This window comes from Alligator mississippiensis, chromosome 1, assembly GCF_030867095.1.
Source record: "Alligator mississippiensis isolate rAllMis1 chromosome 1, rAllMis1, whole genome shotgun sequence".
Lineage (NCBI taxonomy): Eukaryota > Metazoa > Chordata > Crocodylia > Alligatoridae > Alligator > Alligator mississippiensis.
In genome coordinates this window covers 424,883,241-424,901,571 of record NC_081824.1, presented here as the reverse complement: position 1 = coordinate 424,901,571, position 18,331 = coordinate 424,883,241, and the positions used below count along the sequence as shown (strand labels likewise).

The window sequence follows — 18,331 nt, the reverse complement described above, 5'->3', positions numbered from 1 at the left end:
TAAATGTGGATTTAGTAATTTAACTTTGCCTCCTAATTAAAAAAAAAAAACTTAGTCTGAATTAATTTCTGACAACCAGCAAGACTACCGTTTCTACTTAAAAAATGATTGTTAAATTAATAATTAATAAATTTAACAATCATAGAGAAATCAAAATATAAAAACCACCAAGTGGAATTCAGTTTAACCATTGCTGAATTATAACAGAAACATAAAAATAAGTTATAGGAAGTGAATTGGTCCCATTTTAGTTTCTGTAGGTAAAAAGGGAGGGAGGAAATGAAAGGAAGAGCATACTGACATCTGATAATAGGTGATTATAACAGGTCAGTAACTGGGCTGTGTGTCATAGGTTTTAAGCAACTGCCAATTCACTTCCCTTTCTTTTCGCTTAAGTTTATAGTTAAAAAAAAACAAAAATGAAACCCATTTTATTCATCTTGTTGTACTGTAATATTGGCAGATATGATCCACTTCTCATTACAAGTATATTTCTTGTTGATTTTGCAGTGATGAACAACAGCGAGACTATTTAATGGAAAGAAGAGATCTGGCTATCGATTTCATTTTTTCATTAGTACTAATAGAAGTTTTGAAACAGGTAGATGATCCTCAAATTATTCATAATATGGTAAATGTTTGAAGATATGCATTGTTTTATCTCTCACACTGATTTTCAAATTGTTCATTTCTGTTTGTAGCCTAAACCAAGGGTTGGGAATCTATGGTCTGTGAGCTGGATCCAGCCTGCGAAACCATTTGATCCGGCCAGCAGATATGGGGCTTTGGTAGCATTCAGCAGTGGGGAGCTCCAGCAGCAGTTGCTTTCCCCTGCCACCATGGGGAGAACTGCCAGCTGCAGGCGCTCTTCCCCTGCTGTTGCAGGGGAGGGAAAGTGGTAGCTGCAGGTGCTTTCCCTATCTCACTACTGGGGAAAGAGGTGGCAGTGTCCTAGCACTCACCCACCTGCCCATCTCAGACCTTAACTGGGTCAGTCTGGTCTGCAGCCTTAAAATATTGTCAACTACTGGCCTAAATAGTCTAAGGCAAAAATGACTGTTAAATGTCTTCTTTACTTATTGTTGTCTTCTTGTCCCCCTTATGGGAACTAAATTCATTGTTAATACAGACTTTGTTTTGCCACGTTTTCAGAGATGAAATATTTGTTTTTGGTACTAAGCCATCTTAATATGGCTGTCCCAGTTTTCAGCTGCTATAATATTTGTGCAAGGATGATATCCAGAAGTAATATTAACACTAAGGTATGAAGCCTATGCTTTCATACTTATTGTCAGTTATGCTTTATTTTATATTTTCAGATTCCACTTCATCCTGTAATAGACAGTTTGGTACATGATGTTATTAACTTGGCTTTCAAGCACTTTAAATATAAAGAAGGGTAAGGTTCTTTCCCATACCCCCACAAAAAAAAAACAATTCTGAAAGAATTGTTTGTTGACTTGTTTACTTTTACTTGTTAAAGGAAGCATGCTCTTTCAACTATCTGATTTATTTCTTGCTAGGTATCTTGGTCCTAACACTGGAAATATGCATATTGTTGCAGATCTATATGCAGAAGTAATAGGTGTGCTAGCACAAGCTAAGTAAGTATACTTAATGCAATGTCTAAAACAGCCTGAGAGATTTTCCTTTTATCATTCTAGAAGCATGGATAGTCTGATATTTTGGATTTCTTTAAAGGAACTATGGGAATAAATCACTTCATCTAATTAGCATGGCTGAGCTAAAAATGACCCATTACCTGGTCACAGAAATGTTTTTTTAGCCTGTTTGTGATTATTTTAATTTAGAACTAAATTTATGTGGTGCAGTTGTTATAGATAAAGTAACAAAACCAAATACTTGAACATAATGCAGAACTCACAAGGATCATTTTTGGACCTGCTATCACTTCTTTAAAAAACAATCAGCAGTAATGTTAACTGGGAATGAAGTAAAAATACAATTCAGTTTAATTTAATAAATGTAAAAATCCTATGTTTCTTCTTTTTTTGGTTTTCCATTCCTCTTTTTACCTATTTTTCCTTTATATTGTTATATGTATATAATTTTTTTCTGTCCATTCTTTATGTTATCCTTTTCTACTAAATTGTTTTTTGTGGTGGAGTCAATAGGGCTATTCATGGAAGAAACTCTATACTTGGTGTTTGGAGGATTGGAACCTACATCACAAAAAGAATGATGGAAATGGCAGTTCCCAGAGAGATTTTATGGGAGAGTAAGGACAATAAAATCATGTGACTGCTGAAGAGAGTCATAGATATGTTCAAAGTACCATAGGACCATTGTATGCCATTCTCCCTGAAGATATTTTCATTCCTTTCTCTCTCTATCATCTACCCTGTAATTTCTTCTGTTTAATGTTTTCTCTTTCCTCCCTGGGTTATCTGCTTTCAGACTTCTAATTTCTAGTTCAGTTCAGAATTCCATTTGGTAATAAGCAGAACAATAATACAACAAGCAGAAAAGTGCTCATCCCATTCTCTTTTTTTGTATTCAAAGATTTTATCTCTTATTTTGTTCATGAAATAATTTCAAATAGTTTATGGTGTTCTTTAAGTTGACTGTAGATTTTAGTCTGGACACGTATCTATATAGACCCAACATCATGCCCAGACATGCCTCATTGGAATTGAAATGTGTGAGCATGGGCTCCTTTTCCTGCAGAGTGCCTTCATCACTCTGGTGTACAAATTCACCAGCACCAACCTGTTTCGAGAACATGAGGACATGTTGAAGATTATGCTCCAGACAGTAGACATGGGGGAGACCTATTATGTTCTCCTCACCATCCCCAAACAAAGAAGTAGTTAGCAGGGCTGTGCAAAACAGCACCATTCCGCTTCGACTTCCGTTTTGATATTCTGATGGAACAGTGTTTCGTTTCGAGTTTCGTTTCATTTCAAAAGCACTGTTCTATTTTGTTTCATCAAAACTGTTTCAATGTTTCATCCATAGGATATAATGGGGAAGCACAAAACTGCCTATAACTTTGTCATTTCTAGCCTGATTTGGATGAAACTTACAGGGATAGTAGCCCCTTCTGAGGGCATGAAGCCTGCCAGGTTTCAAGGAGATAGGTGGAGAGGTTTCTGGGAAACTACCACACGGTGCTGACAAGCAAAATTGTCATTTGCCAGCAGTGGCAGCCTCCTGTCATCTGGCAGGTGCATCCAGGAACCCATACCCCAGGAGGGCTACAGAGCTCTGATGGACTCCTCCTGAGGGTACGGGGGGCTCCCAATCTGCCTTCTGGATCATAGGAGGTTGCTCCTGCCACCTGGGACTGGTCTTGGGTGCAGCTTGCACCTAGCACCAGGAAGATTGGTGCTGCTGCCAGTCCCAGGCAGTAGGAGCAGCCTCCTGTGATCTGGCAGGCAGATTGGGTGGCCCCCGCGCCCCTGGGAGGAGTCTAGAAAAGCCATGCAGCCCTCCCAGGGGTGCAGGCCCCCAATCTGCCTGCCACATCACAGGAGGCTGTTCCTGCAGCCTGCGCCCAGCGCCGGTCCCAGGCAGCAGGAGTAGCCTCCTATCATCTGGCATGCAAATCGGGGGCCTGCACCTCTGGGAGGACTGCAGGGCTCTGCTGGACTCCTCCCGGGGGTGTGAGCAGGTCCCCGATCTGCCTACCAGATCACAGGAGGTTGCTGCAGCATGCTGTTATCTGGCACACAGATCCAGGGGCTGGCACCTCCCGGGAGGGCTGGGGGCTGTGTCAGAATCCTCCCGGGGGGGTGCGCCCCCGGATCTGTGTGGGATGACAGGAGGCTGCTGCTGCTGGCTGGGACTGGTGCTGAAGCCAAGTCTGGCTTCAAAATTCAAAACATCTCAAAACTTTCAAAATGTTTCACGTGCCCTTGTTTCATTTTGAAGCTGTTTTAAAGACTTTTGTTTCATTTAGATTTGAGCTCAAAATGCATTGAAACAGCTTCAAAACAAAACGCTGGGTGAAATTTCGCACAGCCTTAGTAGTTAGTGATCTGAGCTAATAGTTTGGCACCTGGCACACTACAGCTGGATGATTTCTGAAGATTTCAATAATTCTTGAAAAGAGGACTTTTCCTCCAAGGAGATCAAGGAATTTCCCATAAAACTGGTAGATTACTCCATTATACTCCTGTGGCCTTTGCCTGTAAATTAAGTATTCATTAATCTGGCTAGAATTGTCTAGCAAACACTGGTACACATCATCTAGGCATGCCCATAATTGTGTCCCCTCTAGTTTTGTCATCACTGAGATGGTAAAAGGGACTTGTGAATGCCTGAAGAGGACTCCTCTTCTGTCTCTCTCTACCATCCAAAACTGCAATTGGAGATGGGCCATGATCAGCAGCAGGAAACTGAAGCAGAGTACCATGTGAAGCATCCATACCTAAAATTCTAAATGATTTGCTAAAGCTGAAACAGAATGGCGTCTTGATGAGCTCAATCTAGGAACATTTGGCAGTAGTCCTAGATTCATAGATGCTAGGGTCAGAAGGGACTTCAATGGATCACCGAGTCTGACCCCCTGCCCATGGCAGGAAAAAGTGGTGGGGTCATGTGACCCCAGCCAGGTGCTTGTCCGTCTCCTCTTAAAGACCCCCAAGGTAGGGGAGAGCTCCACCACCCTTGGAAGCCCATTCCAGATTTTGGCAACCGTAAAAGTTCTTCCTGATATCCAACCCTAATCTGCTGTCTATTAGCTTGTGGCTGTTGTTCCTGGTTATTCCAAGGGTTGTCCTGGTAAACAGAGCATCTCTACACAAACACTATCTAAATTCATTTTCAACATGAGATAGTTTTGACCTGCTTACCATTATTAAAGTGTATTCAACCAGTTCTTAGGTAACACTGGCATCTTCAACTGAGTCCCATATCTAACTCAAGATAATAACTAGCAATTGTAAGGACATAGGCACAGGTACAATATAAAGTTGTACTTTATAAGTGTGTATCTGATAACACCATTTATAGTAGCTGGCCTTTAAAAAAAGCTCAGCATTTGTCAACCATTACTACACCATGGTATGTGAGAATCCATAGTATTTTCTTATATTTTTAAAATAAATTAACTACAGTACCTAAGATTCAAAGATATTGTAACAGCGACCAAGAGAACCTTAAAGCTAGAATCTAAAACCTAGCTGAATCTTTTTATGTTTATCATTTAAACATTTCCCTTTGTAAATATTGCAAATGCTTACAATAAAATGGCTTTTATCCTGGATTTCAAAACATGTAGGAGGACTAATTTATGATAGAGTTAGATTGTATATATGAAAGAACACTAATGCAGAAAAACTTGGAAAGCTTATTAGATGCACACAATATCAGGAGCTTGGACTCTATACTTTCATATTCTAAGCTTGTGCTGGGTAGGAAATAGTGTAGTCAGCCTTTAAGAGAAAGGAAAGTGGTTTGCATTGCATTCAGTCATCCCATCCTTTCATCCTATCTTTAATGTTTACCGGCAGCAAGGGAGTCATGTTCAGTGATCTGTAGTCATAAAGACACTGCAACTTAATGAAGGGGTTAGAGAGATGGATAATATTGTAGGGCAATCCCAAATGACAACACAACCATACAAATGCCAAGTAGAAAGAAATCTAGTCAGATATGCTAAGGCTCAAATGATGATTTAAAACAGAATTCTTTCATTGTTTTTCTTTTAGGTACATTGTAATACATGTTAAATATTACTGCCAGCCTATTGTTTTGTAACTCACCAATCTGATTCCCTAGATTTCCTGCTGTGAAGAAAAAATTCATGGCAGAATTAAAAGAGTTGCGACATAAAGAGCAAAGCCCTTACGTGGTTCAAAGCATTATCAGTCTAATAATGGGAATGAAATTCTTTCGCATTAAGATGTATCCTGTGGAGGACTTTGAAGCCTCTCTTCAGTTTATGCAGGTAACATTTGTTGGTACATGTTATGATGAGTCACTGCCTCATCAGGTCCAAGTGGGCAGTTGCGATGTCCTCACCAGCCAGGCAGGGGCATCTTGGCTACTTGGCTCTGTTTGGGAGTCTTCAGCAGCCTAGGGAGCTTGCATGGCATGCTTGGAGGTGTGTGAGAACCCCTCCATCTTCTGCGCTCAGGTCCAGCAGGCAGGCTCTGAGTTCCTGCTCCCCCAAAGGGTAACGTGTTCTGCTTCCTCTTGACCTAAATGAGGGCAGTTAGAGCAAAGCTCAAAAGTTAGAGCACTTCTACTGTGGGCTTCTTGAACACCTGTACTTAGCCTGTTATTCCTGACTGCAGGCATAATCAGTATACCTGTGTGGAGTATTGTTAAGAAGGATATTATTTCTTTAAGTTATCCACAATTTTCAGGGGGTGGACATACCCATATGCACATGTGTGTGTACACACACACACCAGCCCCCAGGAAGTTCCAATAAGGCTCTGCTTATTGGAATGCAGCCAGTTTGTGAGTTGTCAGTCAAGCAAAAAGCACACACAGTGAGCAAAGCTGCATGTCCTGACAGCTCTGATTTAATCTGCAGGGAGCAGTTCCAGTCATTTTGGTTCTTAATCTATTTATGCTTGCACTGATATCTACAAGAGAAGTCCACTTTTCAAGGTTTGCATTGTTTTTCTTTTGGAGAAGGATCAGCTGATCAAGCCAGCACAAATATAAAACAAGTATTATCCAATGAAATGTCAGTCTAAAGCAAAATTATCACTATTTTATGTTGTAGTGTGTGATTTTTATCTCTGAACATGAAACACTGAGATTCAAGTCAAGTTTCCCTCTTAATATAGAACATGCATATTGAGGGATTATTATCCACTACATGATGCACAGAACTGATTGCTTTAACATTATATTCTGTGTTGTAAACCCCTAATTGGGAGGTCAGCCCAGGTTGGGGGGTCAGTCCAGGTCTGCATGGCCGGGGGGTGCTACCTTCCCCCCTCCTGGTGTCAGTTCCCAGCATAACAATGTGCAGGTCTGGGCAAATCTGCAGCAGCTGCTGGCTGCCATTTTCAAGAGGCTAGGGCGAGGGCAAAGGGAGCCCTCCCCGCTGCCACAGCCCCCACTCCATAGCTTGTTGGCTGGGGTCTTTGGCATAGCCAGGATGGGTCTGTGCAGTGACAGGGCTCCCTCCTTCTGGCTCCAGTTCCTGGTGTGGGGAAACACGAAGCTGGACTGCCCCACCTGCAGCTGATGGCTGCCACTGTCAAGAGCCTGGGCCAGGGGAAAAGGGAGCCCCCCTCCACTCCCACACACACACCATGGGGACCAGACCCAACACCTCCCAAAGACCTCAGGTTGCAAGCTGTAGGGGAGCCATCCTGGCGGGGGGGTCCCATTTCCTCTCACCCCAGCCTCTTGACAGTGACAGCCTGCAGCCTGGGACTGCGGCTGAGGGGGAAGGAGCCCCCCTGCCTGGCCCAGCCACTCCAGTGACCCCAACTAGCAAGCGTGGAGGCGCCTTTGCAATTGGGGGAAACCACCCTGAGCCACGAGGGAGGTAGGGCTGGTGGGGGGGGCTGCTCCAGCAGCCTCCTGGGAAGCATGCAGCAGTGCCCCATCTGCTGGCTTTCGCCAGCTGCAGGTAGGCACCGAGACCTCTCCCCTACCCCAACCACACATCTGTTCTGTTGGAACATGGAACATCTTATACAACTTTAAGAAAAGTGTGATAATTAAAGCACTTTCCTCCAGGGGCTTTTTGAATGTCTGTACTTAGCCTGAGAGTCCAGCTCAATACCAAGCTCCCAGTACACATGTATTATAACATATTTTAAGAATTTGTATGAAAATCACCCCTATTTGATGTGTTTCATCGTACAGCTTTCAGTTTACGCTTAAGTTTTTCATGAACTTGAGCAGGGTTGAATAGGATCACACTGAGACATGAAAGTACCACATAGTTGCCTAACCGGTAGAATAGGATATGGTCCTTAGATCATATAATTAGAATATAATGATCTATGGTTCATAGATTCATAGAAGTTAGGGTCGGAAGGGACCTCAATAGATCATCGAGTCCGACCCCCTGCATAGGCAGGAAAGAGTGCTGGGTCTAGATGACCCCAGCTAGATGCCTATCTAACCTCCTCTTGAAGACTCCCAGGGTAGGGGAGAGCACCACCTCCCTTGGGAGCCCGTTCCAGACCTTGGCCACTCTAACTGTGAAGAAGTTCTTCCTAATGTCCAATCTAAATCTGCTCTCTGCTAGCTTGTGGCCATTATTTCTTATAACCCCTGGGGGCGCCTTGGTGAATAAAACCTCAGCAATTCCTTTCTGTGGCCCCGTGATGAACTTATAGGCAGCCACAAGGTCGCCTCTCAACCTTCTCTTGCGGAGGCTGAAAAGGTCCAGGTTCTCTAGTCTCTCCTCGTAGGGCTTGGTCTGCAAGCCCTTAATCATACGAGTGGCCCTTCTCTGGACCCTCTCCAGGTTATCCGCATCCCTCTTGAAGTGCGGCGCCCAGAATTGCACGCAGTACTCCAACTGCGGTCTGACCAGTGCCCGATAGAGGGGAAGTATCACCTCCTTGGATCTATTCGTCATGCATCTGCTGATGCATGATAAAGTGCCATTGGCTTTTCTGATGGCTTTGTCACACTGCCGACTCATGTTCATCTTGGAGTCCACTAGGACTCCAAGATCCCTTTCCACTTCTGTGCCACCCAACAGGTCATTCCCTAGGCAGTAGGTGTGCTGGACATTTTTCCTCCCTAGGTGCAGCACTTTGCATTTCTCCTTGTTGAACTGCATTCTGTTGTTTTCTGCCCACTTGTCCAACCTGTCCAGGTCTGCTTGCAGCTGTTCCCTGCCCTCCGGCATCTCCACTTCTCCCCATACCTTTGTGTCATCCACAAACTTGGACAGAGTACATTTCACTCCCTCGTCCAAGTCACTGATGAAGACATAAGGAGTATCAGTCCAAGGACCAAGCCCTGCAGGACCCCACTGCCCACACCCTTCCAGGTCGAAACCGACCCATCCACCACGACTCTCTGGGTGCGACCCTCCAGCCAATTTGCCACCCACCGGACTGTGTAGTCATCCAAGTCACAACCTCTTAACTTGTTCACCAGTATGGGGTGGGATACCGATTCAAAGGCCTTCCTGAAGTCTAAGTATACGACATCCACCCCTCCTCCTGTGTCCAGGTGTTTCGTAACCTGGTCATAAAAAGAGACTAGATTAGTCAGGAATGATCTGCCTGCTACGAACCCATTCTGGTTTCCCCTCAGCATAATTTGTCCTGCCGGGCTCTCGCAAGTGTGAGCCTTGATAATTTTTTCAAAGATTTTGGCAAGGATGGAGGTGAGACTGACTGGCCTATAGTTGCCCAGGTCCTCCTTCCTCCCCTTCTTGAAAATGGGGACCACATTGGCCCTTTTCCAGTCCTCCGGGACTTGGCCCGTAAATTTATTTGCACATTCTTGAAAGGGAGAAAAAGATAATAAGAACCCTCCTTACATACTACCCAGGCTCTTTGACCCTGACACAAAATGTGATTCTGAGAGCAACAATTCTCTCCTAGGTTTGCCTCAGGCTCATAGCTATTTGAGAGTGTATAACCTTTCCTTAATGTTCTTTGCAGGATTTGCACAATAATACTTACCACACTGTGTGCTTTTACCTAGCATTCAGATGTTCTTATTCCAGCTGATATGCAATTTTTTTTCTTGTCATTGGTTGTCTTCCAGGAATGTGCACATTATTTCCTTGAAGTGAAAGACAAAGATATCAAACATGCATTAGCAGGACTGTTTGTTGAAATTCTTGTCCCTGTTGCTGCTGTAAGTTTGTTTATTTGCATTATTTTGATATTTTTCAAATTGGAAAAACCAATATGTATAATAATATATAACATTAAATCTTTTTTTTCAGGCTGTTAAGAATGAAGTGAATGTCCCCTGTCTGAGGAACTTTGTTGAAAGCCTGTATGATACAACACTTGAGCTTTCTTCACGAAAGAAGCACTCACTGGTTAGTAAACCTGAGTAAGCTGAAGATAACATTTCTTTGTCAGAGATCTCTGTAGGCAAGAATATCTAAAGAGTTATGGATCTGCCTCCACATACTATAAAATGTTATTTCAAAAGTAGGTATTTGTATTCTTAAAAGATATCCATGTTTATTTTATCCAAGTTATTCTGACTTCACCAGATATCCTAAGATCTGAGTTTCTGGTTATTAAGTGGTTACTTTTTCCCTACCAGCAGCTATTGTGACTATTATCATGAGGCAGGAAAAAGAGCACAGTTATTGTCAGGTGAGAACTAATGGGGTATATGAGAACAGTTCATTCACATATTAAACAACATTTAGCAGGAACTGAGAAGCATATAACAAACAGCATTTTAAAATAACATTGCCTTCTACCTAACTTAAGTTCTGTGCAGCTCTCTATTTCTTTTTTTTCGTGGGAGTAACAGTGGAATAGTAGCATATTTTGCAGAGTAGTTGAACTAAATTAAATGAATATCTGAGTCAGTGTGACACTGGCCATTTTAAGTGGTCTGTCTTTCCAAATCGGTCAGCGCGCTTCAGTCCTGTATCCTTTGTTAATCCATTTTGAAGTCTTGGGCCATTTAAGAAAAAAAGAAACAAACATTTTCTTCACTGGTGCATCTCTGCCCCCACTCTACATGTTACAGGTATTGTGCAATTAACTGGTTAATTGTGCAGTTGCCTGGAGATCAGCTACATGGGCAAAGTAGCTATCATACCATAAAAAGCTCCAACCAGCTATAAAATTAGACCTTGAAAATGTGTACTAACGATCCGCAGGGTCTGGGGTTTCACACCCCCTGCCCAGCCCTAGGGAACCACAGTAGTCATGATCCCCAGGGTCCATGGATTTCCCGCACACTGCAGCCCTAGGGATTGCTACAGCCATGTTCCCCAGGGTCCCGGGGGCTCACACCCAGCCAAACCCTTGGGATTACAGCATCTGCCAGCCACAGAAGCTTGCTTCTTGCTGGGGCAGGGGGAGCCTGTGATCGGGCTCCCCCTGCACCGACATTACAGTGCAGTGGGATGTAATGTGCAATCTCACAATTGTACCTCCTGCCATACATGTATGCCTCCAGTGCCTGTCCAATTCCAGAGGACAGTCAAAATAACTATCTTCTGAGTGAAGGCCTAACTCCACCAGAGTCAGCAATTCTTTGTAGGTTGATTGAATTAATTCAGGATTTCTCCCGTGTCTGTATTCAGTTCTATTATGCCAATAAAACTTTGTGGAAATGACAGCAAGCAAAATCCTTTTCTTCAATCCTCACACAGAGTAGTAAGCAAACAATTCTATAGATGGTGATAGGACTACTCACCAGAGTAAATGTACTTGGCTTATGTAATGGTTGCACAACTAAGACTTCTCTGTCTGAACACTTTCCTACAAATACCAAATTGAAGGGCACATGCTTTAAAGTTACAAAATGGAATACATTATATGGAGGGGGTAGTTAGAGTTCAAGCATTTCAAAGAAGAAGAAAATGGCAAGCAACTGGCGGTGCTAAGTGCAGCAAATATTTCTGGGTGATGATATAATGATGTTCTTTAAACAAAAATGTAGATTTCTTTATGGTTTAGCGGGTGTGCTTTTACTATAAGATTTGTGTTCTAGAGACTATTAGAGTCTTTATGCAGTCAAGTGTCCTGAAGACAACTATTCATCTACCACAGGAATGATGTTGTTCAGGCTGATGAGGAAGCTAACTGTGAAGAAACCTGAATTGCCCTCTGGCTACTATATTCCTATGTGGAAGATATAGGGCCCCTCTGCACATTCAGGTAAAGGCATGATGGGATCTAATACGCAATCCACACAGATGTGCCTCCTGCCATGCCCAACATGCATGGCAGGAGGCATGACTGTGGGATTGCATACCAGATCCCATCATGCCTTATTGCAGCTGCAGGGGGAACCTGATCCTATGCTCCCTCTTCACCACCAAGATTCAAACTTCTGCAGCTGGGAGCCCCCTCAACTAATGGGTCCCAGCTGCTGGGGCACACCATGCACTCCCCCATCTGGGAGCCCTATCAGCTGACCCAAGGGGTCCCTGTGTCAAGAAGACCACAGCTGATGTGGTCTCCCAGCCACAAGGGTACACGAAGCACCCCACAGCTTGGAAGACCACATTAGCTGTGGTTTCCAAGCCACAGGGGGTGCATGGGGCACCCCTGTGCTGGGAGCCCTGTCAGCTGTTAGGACTCCCAACCACAGGGAGATTTGTTCCCAAGTCTGAAAACCAGCATCAGCTGGGAACTCCCAGGCTCTCGGGTGCATATGGGCCCCCCAGCTAGGAGCTCCAATCAGCGTATTCCTCTATCACACCATTAAATTAATGATCATGTGGCCACGTGATCACTTAAAGCATGATTAACTTATTAATAATAATCACACAATAAGGCTAGGGACAGACATTCAAAAAGCCTAAGCCTGAAATGATTCAATCTTTGAAGGTTAGTCTACCCTGGCTAGGCTAAATCAGTTTTGTAACCAGACATACATCCCAGAAATGCAGTCACGTGTCTGCAGTGGATCAGGCTAGAAGCCAGGGGGTGGGGGGGGCGCTAGAGCAGCCCTCCCTTCCCTTGTACAGGGCTGAGCTGAGAGGGGCGTAGCCAGGCCCTGGCAGGACACTATGATTAGGGATGGGTTCCCCCCCATCCTGAGCAGACCACCAGGGAATTTTATCAGCCCTAACTCAGTGTTTATCACCCCATTAAGAAAACAGAGGGACATTACCAGGTATCTGTTAATTCTGCCTTTGTTCTGTGTGCCAAAGCTTGGAGGTAGCCAGCATGTGGTCTGCTAGCTAATCCTGAGGTGTCTGTGAGGGACAGGGGAAGGCCTGCTTAGCACAGAGTGGGGAGGGGAAGTGGGGGAGCAGGCAGACGCTCTGTGCCTGCAAGTCTCTGCAGAAGCTGCAGCCATGGAACAGAGGGGAGGAGCCAGCCCTGCTGTGGAGCAGAGAGCCCCACCCAGCCCAGAGAGCATGCTGGGGTGCTGGGGGAGTCTGATTTAACTTAAACCATCAAGGGGTCTGGGACAGACATTGTATAAAGTGGTTTGAGCCAAATCAGTTAAGTCTGACACTGCATTCAATCAGGTTTATCTCAAACCGGTTTCAGCCATTCTCAAACTGGTTTATGCACACTGAACATCTGTTCTGTTACCGTTTTAAACCAGTTTCTGATCACTTAAACTGATTTATGTGTAATGTCTGTCCCTAGCCCCTGTGCAACATGTATATGGGACTTAAGTGTCATCTTTTTAAGATGAAAAAATTTGTCTTCTTTTTGTCATTGGTTTTCACAGGCCTGATATGGCTGTATTCATACCAGAATAGGTGAGGCACTGGAACAGTGAGGCCCATGTCAAAATCAGTATCTCAGATTTTAGCATAATATTTGTAGCCTCTCATTTGCAGTGCCACTGCCAAACATTAATTAAAAATAGATGTGGACCTAAAACAAAAAAACAGCTTACATTGTTTGAGTTTTTATCTGGTGTGTTGTCTGTTTCTTCATTTTCAATAGCTACCCTACAAGATGTAACCTCCAGAAGACTTATGTTCTGGCCATAATTTAAGGCATGTGCCCATGGAATTTGTCAGCTTTCCAAATAAATTTCATGGCTGTGGATTTTGACGGGAGTTAGTTCTTCTCAAAACTGACAACCAGAATGAGCTATGGGGTTTCTGTTGCTGAATATAGTACAGTGCAGTTTTTCCCAAGCTACTGCAAGTTAACTGACAAAGAAATTAGCCCTGTGTGGCTGCAAAATTTTGGCCCGTCTTTTAGGCTCTTATAATAGTACTATACTTAGGCATTTCATTGTTTTCAGTGCAAATGTAATTCTACATTTACACAAAGTAATCCATAAAAATTCATAACAGCTTTAGAGAAACATTCTTTTTAAATTATACTATTGAATAACATGTTTATGTTGGCTGGTGCATACTGCATAGCACAGGGGTGGCAGGGCTTTAAATTTACAGTGATTCTAGTGTTAAATTAGGTTCATGTTTTGTTGACATACAAATAATTGTGTATCATCATCTTCTTCCTATTTAGGCTTTGTATCCTTTGGTAACATGCCTGCTTTGTGTCAGTCAGAAGCAGTTCTTTTTAAACAGATGGCATATTTTCCTCAATAACTGCCTATCCAATCTCAAGGTCAGTGTCTTATTTCTTTTGGAATACTTTGTCAGCACACAGTATTTATTGTGGGTCTGCTACAAATCAATTTTACAGGATTGTTATGGATTATTGATAATATTTAAACCAATGCATAATTTTATGTCCTGCCAGTGATTATAATAAAAAGGTATTTAACTGTGCACGATTTTGTCCATGAAAAAGTTCCTGTCTCTACTCTGAATTTACTGTATCTTTCTTAGAGGAGACAGGCCTGAACCAGGCACCCTAAATATTAGAGATGCAGGTGGGAATAGACTTAAGTTGTTGGCAAAGAATGAAGTGGCAGAAGAAATCTGCCAAATGTTGTCCTATTTTATTTCCTTCACTCAGGTAGGGTTTTCTAAGAATTTGCTGCTGGTTTGTAAAAAACTGGATGGTCACATGGTATTGACTCCTCTTTATTCTCAATTTGTTAAAACTCATTAAAGACTCTACAGTTTAACTGCATATTTTTCTGATATTACTTTTTCTTTCTGTATTAGCAACTGTTGTTGTTACATGATTGTAACTGAGAAGGGTGTGGATTGCAAAACAATTTTGATAAAACATGATTCATATAGAAATGCTTTGAGAACACCTGCCCAAAAGCTTTATTTAGAAGAACTCAAGAAAATGGAAGAGAAAAAAATTCTAGTATTGAGAAAAAATCATTCCCACACTAGGTATTAACTATTTGAAAGCTGTTGTCATGTTGCAGACAATTAGCACATACAGTTTTCTTCCAATTTTTAAAGAACTAAAAAATTCTCATAAATTTACCTGGCAGAAATGTATTTTCTCAAAGAAACAGATTCTACACATTTTCTCAACCACTCTAGTGTGCAATGATAAACTGAATATGTTAAAATTATGATAATTTGTTAAACAGTGAACAAAATTCAAGATGTATGAAATTTGTGTCATTAGTTATTGAGATAAAGAGGAGAGGAAGATTGGTCTTGTGATAAAATACTAATCAGTGACTCAGGCCCTAGAAAGATGTAGTATCTGAAGCATTCCATATGCCTTTGAAGCTCTCCAAGGAGCAAGCATACAGACATTCACAGCTGAAGAAGCACTTCAAAAATGGCTGAAGCGCTTTGAAAATAATCATTAAAAATGAGGATCATCTTTGAAATTCTTCCTTTTGAAGTGCTTCCTGAAATGCCTCTGTTGTCTTTGGAGGACTACACTGGCTACTCTGTCCTCTGACATCCCACAGTTGGAAGTATAGGAACAGGGCAGAAAGCCATGAGCTGCCTGAACCCTGGACACTCAACAAAGAAGAATGGCTGGCTATCCAGAGCAAGCATCTCGCCAGTGCTCTGGGTGACCTCGCTTGGCCTTGCAACACGCCCCCCCTCTCCCCCTTTGTCTGCGTCTTTCCCCCACCACTCCAGGGTAGCCTGCCTCTGCTATGTGGGGACAGGGGCTTTTTAGATATGCTCCCACTGGTGCCAGCTGAGGAAGAACAAAGGCAAGGGGGGCTGCCTCCTGAGATGCAGCAGCATCGCTGTGGTGGTGAAGTGTTTCACCTCCTTGTCCCGGCTGATCTGCCTTCGGCAGTGCTGTCAGGTAGCTTACCTGGGATCATTTGCCAACTCAAAATGATCCCACACTACACTACCCCCCTGCTTCTTGTTTGAGGGTAGGGATCCTTCCTCATCCCCCTCCTCAGCAGGCAGGCACAACATGAGGGGAAACTGAGCCACCTGCCCCCACAACCTCCGAAGTGCCTTCCAGAAGAGACCTGCCTATTGGGAAACTTTGAGGGGTGTGGAGCACAAACTCAGATTCCCCCTCCTTCCCCAGAATTTCCATGGCTATGGCACTGAGCCCCCCTGGTTCCAGATACAGCTCCTCCTCTGGCACTGGGAGGCTTATGCTGGGAGCTGAAATTAGGGTGGAGGAGACTGTCATGCTGGTGCTGGTGGCTATTTCTGGTGTTAGTGGAGGTGGTACAGGTGCAGGACAGGTACTGTTCCCACCTCCTTGCTCCCACTAGCAGCAGAAGCCTCATGGCTGCTAGGGAAGAGGGTGCATCTAAGTTTGGGCAGGGGGGAACTTGCAGCTCTCCCTCTACCCCCTCCAGCCCCTCTTGCTCCCCTGACAGAAGACCTGGCACCTGCCTTTCCAGCATGCTTCATAATATTTGCTGTGCTGGAAAGTGTGTGTGTGTGTGTGTGTGTGTGTGTGTGTGTGTGTGTGTGTGTGTGTGTAATATATCTTCTCTGTGCAATATATCTTCTTCTATCTGCTTATTATATCTTCTATGTGTTTACTATATCTTTTATCTGTAATATATTGGAAAGGTGTATCCAATCCTTTCCAAGAAGAGAGACTAGCAAAAGAGTGAAGAGGCTTACTAGGAAGCCAGCTGCTGCAGCCAGTACCTTTCATACGCTGTTGCTTCCAGACAGACAGTTCACAAAAGGGACAGAAAGGCTTCACACAGAGCCTTATGTGCTGTTTCTTTGTCTCTTCCCTAGAGCACTTTGATTGGAAGGGAACTCAGGGAAAGATCACAGTCACTGGCCAGCTACAGAAGTCAATATCAAAGCAGTCTTTCCCCTCCTCCTTTCCCCCTCCCTCTTCTCAGTTTCTGTTTCCCCACAAGACTGCCTTTTCCAAATCACCGAATCACCAGATCTTTTTTTGAGTCTTTTTTTAATTGATTTGGATGCTTCAAATTGATTTGGAGCTTTTAATGGGTCTCCTGATTCAATTTGGATTTGATGATTCGGCTGCCAAATTGAGATGAATCCTCTCCAAATTGAATTGGTGACCAAAGCTTTGCACACCCGTAATAATTCATATAACAGAAATAATGAAATTAAGTAAGAATAAAGATTAAGTATACAAGCATGGGTGGATCTAGGATTTTGAAAAGGTGGGTGCATATGGTGTTGTGCATCATCACATCCAACACAAAACTTTTTTCCAGTTACAGAGAAACTAGAAGCTTTACTAATATGCTAGGAGGCTAGTACTATATTATTCAGTTTAAGATCAAAGCAAAAACACATATAATTAGTGGAATGTGTACTAATTTGCTATGTTTTATATTAAGTTTAAGAAAATGTAATAAGCTAGGCAAAAATAGTCAAAAGATACTGTGTCATTTGTCCTGTAGTTGTTATAATTAAATGTACATTTCTTATTCAGCATGAGCATATTGACAGTGCCTCCAATACTTCACTGTTAGTCATTTCTACATCTGAATTAATTTTACCACACCTGAGTTAAGGTTTTTAGCTAGATTTTAAACATTCTGCAGAGCTGTGCAATAGAAGAGATAGATTATGAATGTCTAAGTTTGTCAAAGTTCAGACCACTGTCATTCATATACAAAAACCCACAAAAGAGGGCAGGAGCTTGGATACAAAATTAAACCATTTCTTCATGCTAAATCAGTGGTGTCTAACTACTCTGGCCCCATGGACCAGAAGAGTGCCTTCAGGTTGGTCTGCAGGCTGGATCTAGAGCAGGGAGCTGTTTCATCTGGTCCACAGGGCTGGAACTGGATGATGATAGCATTAATTACTGCCTTTCCTATAGTCACAGCTGCTGCCACTCCTCCCACTGCCAAATTTCTGACCCACATGCTTCCCTGTGGACTATATAATGCCACTGCATGCTCCAGATCTGGCCCACAGTGCTCCTCACAGGTCTGTAAATTTATCAGCAGGATGAGCAGTGGCAGTGTTAACTGGGGAGCCCCAAGGGCCGGATCTGGCCCCCATGCTGAATTTTACTTGCACTGTACTAAAAATTAGTAACTGTTTAGAATGTTTTCTGTAGGTTGTATTTCATATTTATAGCCTTGAAATTTATCTTAGCTTATCAGTTTGGGGCATTTAGCAATCACTGCAGAAACAGAGGCTTTTATTAGGGCTGTACGAAATTTCGCCGGGTGTTTCATCTCAAAGTTGTTTAGATGCATTTCAAGCTCAAAATAGCAAAATCAAAATGGAACAAAAGGCTTTGAAACAGCTTCAAAATGAAACGAGGGCACTCAAAATGTTTCGAAAGTTTTGAAATTTGAGTTTCAAAGCTAGGCTTGCCTGCAGCTAAACAGAAACTAAGGAGAGGGAGGGGGAAGAGGGGGAAAGGACTGCTCTGATATTGACATCTAGCTCCCTGTTTGAGAGAGCTCCCAGATCTAC

The 18,331-nt window shown here is 43.1% G+C and overlaps 1 protein-coding gene across 8 annotated transcripts in view; it reads left to right on the top strand.

Moving 5' to 3' along the window:
• Positions 1 to 18,331, top strand: part of FRY (FRY microtubule binding protein) — a 468,020-nt gene that overhangs the window by 250,671 nt on the left and 199,018 nt on the right. For all 8 annotated transcript variants that reach the window (XM_059717956.1, XM_019498273.2, XM_019498271.2 and 5 more), the window contains 7 exons: positions 511 to 601; positions 1,320 to 1,399; positions 1,524 to 1,604; positions 5,746 to 5,914; positions 9,676 to 9,768; positions 9,860 to 9,958; positions 14,061 to 14,162. In XM_059717956.1, coding sequence (XP_059573939.1) covers positions 511 to 601; positions 1,320 to 1,399; positions 1,524 to 1,604; positions 5,746 to 5,914; positions 9,676 to 9,768; positions 9,860 to 9,958; positions 14,061 to 14,162 — 715 coding nt within the window. The remainder of the gene's footprint in view (positions 1 to 510; positions 602 to 1,319; positions 1,400 to 1,523; positions 1,605 to 5,745; positions 5,915 to 9,675; positions 9,769 to 9,859; positions 9,959 to 14,060; positions 14,163 to 18,331) is intronic.